Raw genomic sequence first — 13,357 nt, forward strand, 5'->3', positions numbered from 1 at the left:
TAGTTGCTGTGCTAGGTTAATACAATTGCAGGTAATAAGTGTTTTTGCATGTTTAATATTCTAACTATTTAATAAGTGTTCATGGAACTCTGTTAGAATATTGTTATTATAGTAGAGGCAGAAATGAAAAGATGAGTAAAAACAAAAAAGAGAAAATCTTTAGGAACTTCATAGGTTTGTGGGGAGACCGGCTATTACCACACAAAGTGTTAAGACCTTTCATATTTTTGTTGTAGCTTTTTAATTAAAAATCAAAGAAGTTAAAAACAGAACAAAATAACTATTTTGTGCTTTATATTTTCTTCTTTTTCTAAGAGCATATTCGAATTGTACAGGTCCAGGTTTTAGTCTTCATTCAGATATTGTCATGCCCTATATTGCAAACTACGGCTCAGAAGAACAGATTAAGCACTTCATCCCCCAGATGACTGCAGGGAAATGTATTGGTGCCATAGCAATGACAGAGCCTGGGGCTGGAAGGTAAATCAATCTTCAGTTAGTTTTGAATTCTTGGAAGCAATGGCCTAACAACAAATATTTTCTTGGTACTTGCTTTATACAAAACTGAGCAATATACTAGGAAGAATGCAGAGATGAACATAGCATAATTCACAGTCTCAAGTAACTTCGAACTCCAGTAGGAAGATGAAGCTTTATCATATACAAATAACAATAAAATGGTTATAATATATGCTGTGTTTGCGATACTAACATAGTGGAATGCAAATAAAATGGTAGGATATGAGTTGAATTTGGGGGATGATGAATTTTTAATGTGGTGGGACATTCACATGGAAATGTTCAACAGGCAATTAAAAATAATGGACTTGAAACTCTGGGAGAGAGGCTGGGGTGACAATAGATTTTAAGAACCACTAACATATAAGCAAGAATTAGAGCAATAGGAATTATGAATAAGGCCATTTGAAGATTATTTATTAAGTGCCTTCAGTGTGCCAGGTGTACACTGGTGAACAAAAGAGATGTGATCTCTGTACTTATTGAGGAGAATGACAAGAAACATGTAAGCAAATAGATTTGTAATTATAAATTACAGTATGTATTATGAAGGAAACATGTGCTATGCTAAAGGCTAATGGTGTGTGTGTTTAGTGGGGAAGGGAAAAACGAAATTATATATGAGTGCTCATGAAGGCCTATAAAAAGCGGCTAATTTAAACTCAGATCTGACAAATGAGAAGGAACTGGTTATGCAAGAACAGGGGGAAGAGCTTCCACAGGGTGAGACTGGATCCTCAAGGGGTAAAGGGAAAGGATGAAAAGGAGGCCAAGGAGGAAACCTGGAGTGAGATGTTTCATTTGCAACTGTACAAAAGATAGAGCAGTAGACACAGAGGACTGAGTATGAAAGAAATCTAGATAAGTGCTCTTTCATGAGTGTGAGGGGAAGTGATTTGAAAAGGCAATAGGATAGGAGTGAGGATTTAGTGATATCAAGGCCACGAAGGTGTTACGAATTGAGAAAAGGTCATGGCAGGCCTCTGGTGGCCTTTTTATTTTTTTAATAATTTTTTTCATTAAGATATAATTGATATACACTCTTATGAAGGTTTCACATGAAAAACAATGTGGTTACTACAGTCACCCATATTATCGAGTCCCCCCCATACCCCATTGCAGTTACTGTCCATCAGTGTAGTAAGATGCCACAGAGTCACTACTTCCTTCTCCATGCTACACTGTCCTCCCCATGATCCCCCCACACCATGTGTACTGATCTTAATACTTCTCAACTCCCTCTCCACCTCGCTGGTGGTCTTTTGACTGTGACTTCAGTAAAGAGTAGGGGCAGAAGTTACTTCACAAGGGAGTAAGACAGGTGTTGAGAAAATTGAGGCAGAGAAGATAGACTAAACATTTTTCAGAGTTGTGTGGTGAAAGGAAGTGTAGAGTGGACAGCTGTTTGAAAGGCTAGCACAGTAAGGGAAATAGTTTATGTTGAAGGGAGTAGCAACTTATAGGCCAGTGAGACACAGGCAATGCAGAGGAAGAACTTATGATGTGGCAGGAACAGAAATTGAAAATCCATGACTTGTTTCTGCAAAGATCAGGACCTAATGGCTTAAATTTTCTTTTCTGACAGTGCTATTTATTTTGAAGTGTCTTAATATTCCATAATGCCACTTGGCAATAGGCTTAAATTTTATTTATCTTTCCCAAATATAAGTCTATAATTATAGGCCAATACTGATACTTAATTTTGCCAAAGGTAAAAGGTTTTGTTCTTTTGCCTAAAAATGTGATTTAAAAGGAGCAGAAATTCAATTTTCCTCCTTCTAAGATAATTCGCTAAGATAACTGGCTGACTGACCAGTATTCTGTTTGCATCACAATTAACCTTGAATCAGTATGTTTCTGCCCCAGTCCACTGCATATTAGCTCTCACCTCAAGGCAACAAAATTAATTTTGTTGGATTTATCCCCAGCAAAAAGCCTTACTTGATTTTTGTTTATTTAAATTTTCTGTCATCATCTGTGGATAGGTATGTATAATTAAGAAGAAAATATGAGAATGAGAATAAAGAAAAGAAAAAGATTGTTTGGAAGCTTGGCAAGAGTAATGGAAGGATAGCAAGTCAGTTAGATATTTAGAGAGACAAGCAAAGCGGCCAAGTGAGTGAGAGAATGCAAGAATGGAGAAAAACTGCAGGTGAAGAGTCTTCCAGTGTTGAGGTCTTATGGTGAGAAATACAGGAAAAGTGTGTGGGAAGGAAAGAATAAAGAAGGTCGGACATGGTTCATTTCATCTTACTTCGGAGATGGGTTGGCCACTGTTTCTTGCTTTGACTTGGCCTTCACAGAAAAAAAGTCGAATTTGGTGGAAAAGATACAGGTCTTCACTGACCCTTTCCCTTTCCACATACATAGGAGATTCTGTTATATGTAATTATATATGTATGGTACCTTAGCATTTTATATGCCTTCATGTTGATTTTCTTAGGTGGCTATCATAATAACCTATATAACATATAGAGATGTTGTGATCCCTATGGAAGGAGAATATAAAAAATGAAAAATGAAGTAGTGTAACCAATCTCATAGAGAAAATTGATGACTGCATTGGATCCAGGGTGTTCTGACACCACTGTGTGATTGTGGGCAAAATCTCTGGGCTTCCGTGTCCGTATAAGTGAAATGGAGAAAATGATACTTAATTGGATTGTTATGAGGATCTGAATTCTTGGCCATACAAAGTGGTATATTTCAGAACCATTTTTAATATTTCCAAATAATTATTACCAAATAATATTTAATACCATTCAAAAGTTTTTCTAAAAATCCACAGACTGACTGGAGGCAGGATCAAGGTGGCATGTAGAAAGAGCCTGAGCCCACCTTTTCCCACCTACACACTGAATCTACCTACACACAGGCAATTCATTATGGGAAAGAACTGAGGCCTGAGTGAAACTGCACAATGAAGGATAAAAAGACCACATAAAAAATGGCAGGAGAGATGGAGACATGGTAATAGAACGAGCCTTCTCCCTACAATAGGGATGGATATCACTGACCTCCTGGAGCACAGACTCACCTACCCTGGGGTACAGAAAAAAGCTACAAATTGGGGGGTTTAAAGCAAACCACTACTATAATTGAAGGAAGCTGATTATCAGGACTCAGGCACTCACCCGGCAGGGCAACTGCTGGAATTCTCTCTGGGACTGGAGGTGCTGGTGGGCACCATTGTTTGCATTTCCTCCAGCACTGCTCATGCAGACAGGAGCAGGATGAGTGTCACTGTTTACATTCTTCCCATGTGTTGTTAGGGCAGATGGAAAGAGGGTGAGCTACATCATTTACATTCCCCATGCCATTGATAGTGCAGACAGAAGCAAGGGCAGTGTGAACACACAAGCTCCAGATGTGGTAGAGGCAGCCACTTGGCCCCCACTCGCACCAAACACACCTGTCAGAGATCCACCAGCCCCACCGGTGTGGTATTAGCATGACAGTCAAGTAGATTTACTCTTCCCATGCCTCTTCCATCCCTGACCACCCCATTTCTATGCCTCCCCCACAGTGGCAATGTGGGTGACACCTGGAATGCACCCATCCACACCCAGCCACCCAATAGTGTGGCCCTGGCTGGTTCCCACCTAAGAGACTCCCTGACTGTTCTTCTGCCACTAGTTGCCCCACAAGAGAGGTCCCAGCCTCTTGCCCACCCAGGGGCTCTAACTGTGACCCTTCAACACTTGTTGTGCCACCAGCATGGCCCTGGCTGGCAACCACACAGAAGAACCCCAGCCCATGCACCAGGATACCCCATCCATGCCACGTAGCCTCCAGCTAGCCAAAGCCTCCAGGCATATGCAGTCTGCCAAGGAGATGTTTCTACACAAGGCCACACCTTCACAACTGGGAGAGGTAGCCTTTATGTCTAACATATAGAAACAAAGTCAAGCAAAATGAGAAGACACAGCAATATGCTTGAAACAAAAGAATATGACAAAAGGAAAAAAAGAACTAAATGAAACAGTTAAGCAATCTTCTTGACAAAGAGTTTAATGGTTATAGAGATGCTCACCAGACTTGTGAGAAGAGTGGATACACTCAGTGAGACTCTCTACAAATAGACAGAAATACAAAGCAGGGAGAGATGAAAAATACAACAAATTAAATGGAAAATACATTAGAAGGAATCAACAGCAGATTAGAGGATGCAGAAGAACAGAATAGCGATTTGGAAGACAGAGTAATGGAAAGCACTCAAGCTGAACAGCAAGAAGAAAAAAGAATAAGAAATGAGGATAGGCTTCTAGTTTCCAGACAGCCTACTCTCCTGCCTTGAGTGTGTACTTTGTTATTTAACCCAATAAATTCATCACTGCTTTTTCCTGCTGAAGATAAAATAAAATAAGGGTAGGTTAATTGATCTCTGGGACAATATCAGATGTCCAGACATTTGCATTATGAGTTTCAGAAGAAGAGAGAAAGGATAGAAAACTTATTTGAAGAGATAATAGCTGAAAACTTCCCTACCTTAAGGAAGGAAAGAGACATCCAGGTCCAGGAAGCAGAGAACTCTGAACAAGATAAGCCCAAGGAGGTCCACACCAAGACATACCATAATTAAACTGTCAGAGATCAAATACAAAGAGAATCTTAAAGGCAGCAAGAGAAAAACAATGATTTACCTACAAAGGAAACCCCATAAGGTTATCAGCTGATTTTTCAGCAGAAACTCTAAGCCATAAGGGAGTGTCAGCCTTTATTAAGACACTCCTTTTAGCCTTTTAGTCAGCCTTATTAAGAAAAAAAGTGCTGAGAGAGAAAAACCTTCAACCAAGAATACTCTACACATCAAGGTTATCATTCAGGATGGAAGAGGAGATAGAGTTTCACAGATAAACATAAGTGAAAACAGTTCAACCACCACTAAACCACCAAACCAGTCTTAAAAGAAATGTTAAAGAAACTTATTTAAGAGAAAAATAAAGGCCATAATTAGAAACAAGAAAATTATGAAAACAACATGGGTAAAAGTAAGCAGATAGCAAAGGTAGACCAAGCACTTAAAAGCTAGAATGAAGGTTAAAAGACAAAAGTAGTAAGACCAACTACTTCTATTAATTAGTTAAGTTAATCACTAAAAAAAAGGTGTTAAAGAAGACATCATGCACGAGATGTGGAAGAGGGGGCTTAAAAATGTGCTGTTAGAATGCATTTGAAATTAAACAACCATCAACTTAACAAAGACTGCAATACATGTAAGACTATAAACCACATGGTAACCACAAATGAAAACCCTATAATAGACACAAAAAATAAAGAGAAAAGAATCCAGCCATAACACCAAATAAAATCATCATGGACAAGAGAAAAGAGCAAGAGAAAAAGAAACAACTAGAGAAGAACAACAAAAACAACCAGAAATGTTCAACAAAATGGCAATAAGTAATAGCTATCAGTAATTACTTTAAATGTAAATAAAACTAATATACCAATCAAAAGATATAGGTAATTGAATGGATAAAAAGCAAGACCCATCTATATGCTGCCTATAAGAGACTCACTTCAGACCTAAAGACATACACAAACTGAAACTGAAAGAATAGAAAAAGATATTTCATTCAAATAGAAATGAAAAAAGCTGGATTAATAGTACTTATATCAGACAAAAAAGACTTTAAAACAAAAACTTTAACAAAGAATGACACTATATAATGCTTAAGGAATCAATTCAGCAAGAAGATATAACAATTATAAATATCTAAGAACCCAACAGAGGAGAACCTAAACTCATAGAGCAAACATAAATAAAAGGGAGAAATTGACAGTAATACAATAGTAGTAGGGGACTTTAATGCCTCACCTACATTAATGGATAGATCATCTAGACAGAAAATCAATAGGGAAACAGTGTCTTTGAATGACACATTAGACCAAATGAGCCTTAATAGATAAATAAGAACATTATATTCCAAAACAGCAGAATACTCCTTTTCAAGTGCACATAGAACATTTCTCCAGGATAGATCCTGTGTTAGGCCACAAAACAAGTGTTAATAAATTTAGGAAAATTGATGTCATGAAAGGATCTTTTCCAACCACAACACTATGAAACTGAAAATCAACTACAGGAAAAAAACTGGGAAGAAAGAAACGCATGGAGGCTAAACAGCATGCTACTAAACAATGAATGGGGCAAGAAAGAGGAAATTAAAAAATACTTGGAGAGTAATGAAATTAGAAATACAACAATGCAAAATCTTTGGGATACAACAAAAGCAGTGCCAAGGGAAGTTTGTAGCATTACAGGCCTACCTCAAGAAACAAGAAAAAATTCAAACAATCTAACTCTACACCTAAAGGAACTAGAAAAGAACAAAAAGGAAGGAAACGATAAAGATAAGAGCAGAAATAAATGATATAGAGACTAAAGTAATAATACAAAAGATCAACAAAGCTAAGAGATGGTTCTTTGAAAGAAATAAAATCAATAAACTTTTAGCCAGCCTTAAGAAAAAAAATGGGGGCTCAAAGAAATAAAATCAGAAGTGAAAGAGAGAAATTATAGCTGACACCACAGAGATACAAAGGATTATCAGAGAATACTACAAAAATTATATGCCAGCAAACTGGACAACATAGAAGAAATGGGTAAATTCCTGGAAACATGAAATCTCCCAAGACTGAACCAGGAAGAGATAGAAAATATGAACAGACTGATTACCAGTAATAAAATTGAAGCAGTAGTCAAAAAATTCTCAATAAAAATAATTCTAGGATGAGATAACTTCACAGCTGAGTTCTACCAAACATTTAAAGAAGAGTTAATACTATCCTTCTTGAAGTATTCCAAAAAATAGAAGAGGAGGGAATACTTCCAAACTTTTTCTATGAGTCCAGTATTACTCTAATAGCAAAACGAAAGACACTACAAAAATAAATCATAGACCAATATCTCTGATGAACACAGATGCTCAGCAAAATCTTCAACAAAATATTAGCAAACTGAAATTAAAAAATACATCAAAAGTCTCATTTATCACAGTGAAATGGGATTTATTCTAGAGATGCAAGCATAGTACAATATCCACAAATCAATCAATGTGATATTCCACATTAACTAAAGGAAGGATGGAACCATATGGTCATCTAAATAGATGCTGAAAAAGTATTTGACAAAATTCAGCATCAGTTCATGAGGAATACTCTCAACAAAGTGGGTATAGAGGGAACAAACCTCACATAATAAAGACCGCATACAAACCCACAGCAAACATCATATGCAATTCAAAATACTAAGCCTTTCCTCTAAGATAAGGAACAAGACCAGAGTGCACACACCACTTTTATTCAACACAGTCCTACAAGTCCTGGCCACAGCAATCAGATGAGAAAAAAGAAATAAAAAGCATCTAAATTAGTAAGGAACAAGTAAAATTGTCACTGTTTGCAAGTGACATGATAATATTTATAGAAGACTATAAAGGCCCCACCAAAAGACCACTAGAATGAATAAATGAATTCAGTAAAGTTACAGGAATACAAAATTACTGTACTGAAATCTATTATATTTCTATGTACAGATAATTAACTAACAGAAAGAGAATTTAAGAAAAAAAAAATCCCATTTACAATTGCATTAAAAAGAATAAAATACTTAGGAATAAATTTAACCAAGGAGGTAAAAGACCTGTACTTGAAAACATTGGGTCAGTGGTAAGATGTTGATGAAAGAAATTGAAGAGGACACAAATAAATGAAAAAATGGAAAGCTATTCCATGCTCATGGATAGGAAGAATATTGTCAAAATGGCCATGCTGTCCAAAGCAATTGACAGATTAAATGCAATCCCTATCAAAATATCAATGGCATTTTTCACTGAACTAGAACAAATAATACTAAAGTTTGTATGGAACTACAAAAAAACCTGAAATATATGACAAAGGAGGCAAGCCTGTACCATGGGAAAACTACAGTCTCTTCAATAAATGGTCTTGGGAAAACTGAACAGCTACATACAAAAGAATGAAAGTGCACCTTGTCTTACACCTAAACTAAAATAAACTCAAAATGGAATAAAGGAATAAATTTAAGACTTTATGAAACCATAAAACTTCTAGAAGAAAACATAGGCACTAAATTCTTTTTTTTTTTTTTAGATAATTATTTTTTATTGAAGGGTAATTGACACACAGTATTACATTAGTTTCAGGTGTACAACACAGTGATTCAACATTTATATACATGATAATTCTAGGTACCAGCTATCACCATACCAAGTTGTTACAATATTTTGACTATATTCCTTATGCTATACATTACATCCTGGTTACTTACTTATTTTACAATTGGAAGTGTGTACTTTTTTTTTTTTTTTGTGAGGGCATCTCTCATATTTATTGATCAAATGGTTAACAACAATAAAATTCTGTATAGGGGAGTCAATGCTCAATGCACAATCATTAATCCACCCCAAGCCTAATTTTCGTCACTCTCCAATCTTCTGAAGCGAAACGAACAAGTTCTTACATGGAGAACAAATTCTTACATAGTGAATAAGTTACATGGTGAACAGTACAAGGGCAGTCATCACAGAAACTTTTGGTTTTGCTCATGCATTATGAACTATAAACAGTCAGCTCAAATATGAATACTCATTTGATTTTTATACTTGCTTTATATGTGGATACCACATTTCTCTCTTTATTATTATTATTTTTAATAAAATGCTGAAGTGGTAGGTAGATACCAGATAAAGGTAGAAAACATAGTTTAGTGTTGTAAGAGAGCAAATGTAGATGATCAGGTGTGTGCCTGTAGACTATGTGTTAATCCAAGCTAGACGAGGGCAATAAACATCCATGTATGCAGAAGATTTCTCTCAGAACGGGGGGGGGTGAGGTTCTAAGCCTCACCTCTGTTGATCCCCAATTTCTCACCTGATGACCCCCCTGCGACTGTGCCTGTCATAGGTTGTTCCTCCCTTGAGGAATCTTACCCGTCTCTGGCTAACCAGTCATCTTCCGGGGCCATACAGGGAAATGTAAAGTTGGTAAGTGAGAGAGAAGCCTTATTGTTTGAAAAGGTTAGCTTTTTACTTCTTTGCATATTTATGCCCTGTGGCTTCTATGCCCAGCATTTGTCTTGAGGTGTCTTTACCACTTGGAAGAATTATGATACTCGGTAAATTCGACATGTGGCACGAGTTCTATTTAAAGGTTGTGATTAGGTAGGAAGAAGAAAAGCTATAGAAGTAGCAGGCAGAAGAAAACCTGGGAAGATTGATTATTTCTTTGACATATCTTCTTGTAGAGTAACTTCAGCATGGATAGGTTTTAAACTACTAATTAAATTGCGCACACACATTAACATAATAGGAATATAGTTACCTAACCAAAGCATACCTGTAATTACCAGCCATCTCGAGTGAAACCAAGAAAACCAGTTAGGCACCTTAGGCATTTGTGAAAACTTATCTATGATATGGTGGTTATTGTCCGACTGAACTTGAACAGTCTGAGAGAATTCAGATAAATTAGAACAACCCATTCCTGGGGACTGTTCACATCCCATATGTTCTTTTAACAGTAAATAGTCTGTGGTTGTAAGATTTTGGAGTGCTACAATTTGCACTTCTCCTAATTCTTGGTTGAGTTCCAACAGTATAGATCCAGTCCAATTTGTTGTTTTACTGTATGCACAAGTCAGCTTAGATATCTCCTTCATCATTCCCATGGCAAGTCCAGGAACTGGTGGGATGAGTGCATCTACACCTGTGGCAGTGCGTGGATCTTTGTTGGGTTTTTTTTTTTTTTTGCTGATCATCTTCTGTCATGAGTCTTCCCGAGAGTGCTGATGTTGGAAGTTCTTTTTCATATCGTATCTTAGTTCATTTTCAGGGTAGCCAAATTAGGCTTTGATCCTCTGTATAAACACAAACAGACCCTTTGCCTACACTTTTATATGCCCTTTAAACTCTTGTGTAGAACTCATTAGAGGTCACCAAACAGGAACTGCTTTTTTTTTTTTAATCATTAATCTACACTTACATGGCGAATACTTTGTTTACTAGGCTCTCCCCTATACCAGGTCCCCCCTATATACTCCTTTACAGTCACTGTCCATCAGCGTAGCAAACTGTTGTAGAATCACTACTTGTCTTCTCTGTGTTGTACAGCCCTCCCCTTTCTCTCACCCCCCCATCTATGCTAATCTTAATACCCCCTTTCTTCTCCCCCCCTTATCCCTCCCTACCCACCCATCCTCCCCAGTCCCTTTCCCTTTGGTACCTGTTAGTCCATTCTTGAGTTCTGTGATTCTGCTGCTGTTTTGTTCCTTCAGTTTTTCCTTTGTACTTATATTCCACAGATGAGTGAAATCATTTGGTATTTCTCTTTCTCCGCTTGGCTTGTTTCACTGAGCATAATACCCTCCAGCTCCATCCATGTTGCTGCAAATGGTAGGATTTGCCCTTTTCTTATGGCTGAGTAGTATTCCACTGTGTATATGTACCACATCTTCTTTATCCATTCATCTATCAATGGACATTTAGGTTGCTTCCAATTCTTGGCTATTGTAAATAGTGCTGCGATAAACATAGGGTTGCATTGGTCTTTCTCATACTTGATTGCTGCATTCTTAGGGTAAATTCCTAGGAGTGCAATTCCTGGGTCAAATGGTAAGTCTGTTTTGAGCATTTAGATGTACCTCCATACTGCTTTCCACAATGGTTGAACTAATTTACATTCCCACCAGCAGTGTAGGAGGGTTCCCCTTTCTCCACAGCCTCACCAACATTTGTTGTTGTTTGTCTTTTGGATGGCAGCCATCCTTACTGGTGTGAGGTGGTACCTCATTGTAGTTTTAATTTGCATTTCTCTGATAATTAGCAATGTGGAGCATCTTTTCATGTCTCTGTTGGCCATCTGTATTTCTTTTTTGGAGAACTGTCTGTTCAGTTCCTCTGCCCATTTTTTAATTGGGTTATTTGTTTTTTGTTTGTTGAGGCATGTGAGCTCTTTATATATTCTGGACGTCAAGCCTTTATCAGATATGTCATTTTCAAATATATTCTCCCATACTGTAGGGTTCCTTTTTGTTCTATTGATGGTGTCTTTTGCTGTACAGAAGCTTTTTAGCTTAATATAGTCCCACTTGTTCATTTTTGCTGTTGTTTTCCTTGCCTGGGGAGATATGTTCAAGAAGAGGTCACTCATGTTTATGTCTAAGAGGTTTTTGCCTATGTTTTCTTCCAAGAGTTTAATGGTTTCATGACTTACATTCAGGTCTTTGATCCATTTTGAGTTTACTTTTGTATATGGGGTTAGACAATGGTCCAGTTTCATTCTCCTACATGTAGCTGTCCAGTTTTGCCAGCTCCATCTGTTGAAGAGACTGTCATTTCGCCATTGTATGTCCATGGCTCCTTTATCAAATATTAATTGACCATATATGTCTGGATTAATGTCTGGATTCTCTAGTCTGTTCCATTGGTCTGTGGCTCTGTTCTTGTGCCAGTAACAAATTGTCTTGATTACTATGGCTTTATAGTAGAGCTTAAAGTTATGGAGTGAGATCCCCCCTACTTTATTCTTCTTTCTCAAGATTGCTTTGGCTATTCAGGGTCTTTGGTGTTTCCATATGAATTTTTGAATTATTTGTTCCAGTTCGTTGAAGAATGTTGCTGGTAGTTTCATAGGGATTGCATCAAATCTGTATATTGCTTTGGGCAGGATGGCGATTTTGACGATATTAATTCTTCCTAGCCACGAGCATGGGATGAGTTTCCATCTGTTAGTGTCCCCTTTAATTTCTCTTAAGAGTGACTTGTAGTTTTCAGAGTATAAGTCTTTCACTTCTTTGGTTAGGTTTATTCCTAGGTATTTTATTTTTTTTGATGCAATTGTGAATGGAGTTGTTTTCCTGATTTCTCTTTCTGTTGGTTCATTGTTAGTGTATAGGAAAGCCACAGATTTCTGTGTGTTGATTTGTATCCTGCAACTTTGCTGTATTCCGATATCAGTTCTAGTAGTTTTGGGGTGGAGTCTTTAGGGTTTTTTTATGTACAGTATCATGTCATCTGCAAATAGTGACAGTTTAACTTCTTCTTTACCAATCTGGATTCCTTGTATTTTTTTGTTTTGTCTGATTGCCGTGGCTAGGACCTCCAGTACTATGTTAAATAACAGTGGGGAGAGTGGGCATCCCTGTCTAGTTCCCGATCTCAGAGGAAATGCTTTCAGCTTCTCGCTGTTCAATATAATGTTGGCTGTGGGTTTATCATAGATGGCCTTTATTATGTTGAGGTACTTGCCCTCTATTCCCATTTTGCTGAGAGTTTTTATCATGAATGGATGTTGAACTTTGTCAAATGCTTTTTCAGCATCTATGGAGATGATCATGTGGTTTTTGTCTTTCTTTTTGTTGATGTGGTGGATGATGTTGTTGGACTTTCGAATGTTGTACCATCCTTGCATCCCTGGGATGAATCCCACTTGGTCATGGTGTATGATCCTTTTGATGTATTCTTGAATTCTGTTTGCTAATATTTTGTTGAGTATTTTTGCATGTACGTTCATCAGGGATATTGGTCTGTAGTTTTCTTTTTTGGTGGGGTCTTTGCCTGGTTTTGGTATTAGGGTGATGTTACCTTCATAGAATGAGTTTGGGAGTATCCCCTCCTCCTCTATTTTTTGGAAAACTTTAAGGAGAATGGGTATTATGTCTTTCCTGTATGTCTGATAAAATTCCAAGGTAAATCCATCTTGCCCGGGGGTTTTGTTCTTTGGTAGTTTTTTGATTACCGCTTCAATTTTGTTGCTGGTAATTGGTCTGTTTAGATTTTCTGTTTCTTTCTGGGTCAGTCTTGGAAGGTTGTAT

General features: G+C 37.3%; 1 protein-coding gene across 1 annotated transcript in view; it reads left to right on the plus strand.

Moving 5' to 3' along the window:
• Positions 1–13,357, plus strand: part of ACADL (acyl-CoA dehydrogenase long chain) — a 62,017-nt gene that overhangs the window by 7,986 nt on the left and 40,674 nt on the right. Inside the window, exon 4 of the mRNA XM_036926841.2 lies at positions 316–480. Coding sequence (XP_036782736.1) covers positions 316–480 — 165 coding nt within the window. The remainder of the gene's footprint in view (positions 1–315; positions 481–13,357) is intronic.

The sequence above is a fragment of the Manis pentadactyla genome, chromosome 6 (assembly GCF_030020395.1).
Source record: "Manis pentadactyla isolate mManPen7 chromosome 6, mManPen7.hap1, whole genome shotgun sequence".
NCBI lineage: Eukaryota > Metazoa > Chordata > Mammalia > Pholidota > Manidae > Manis > Manis pentadactyla.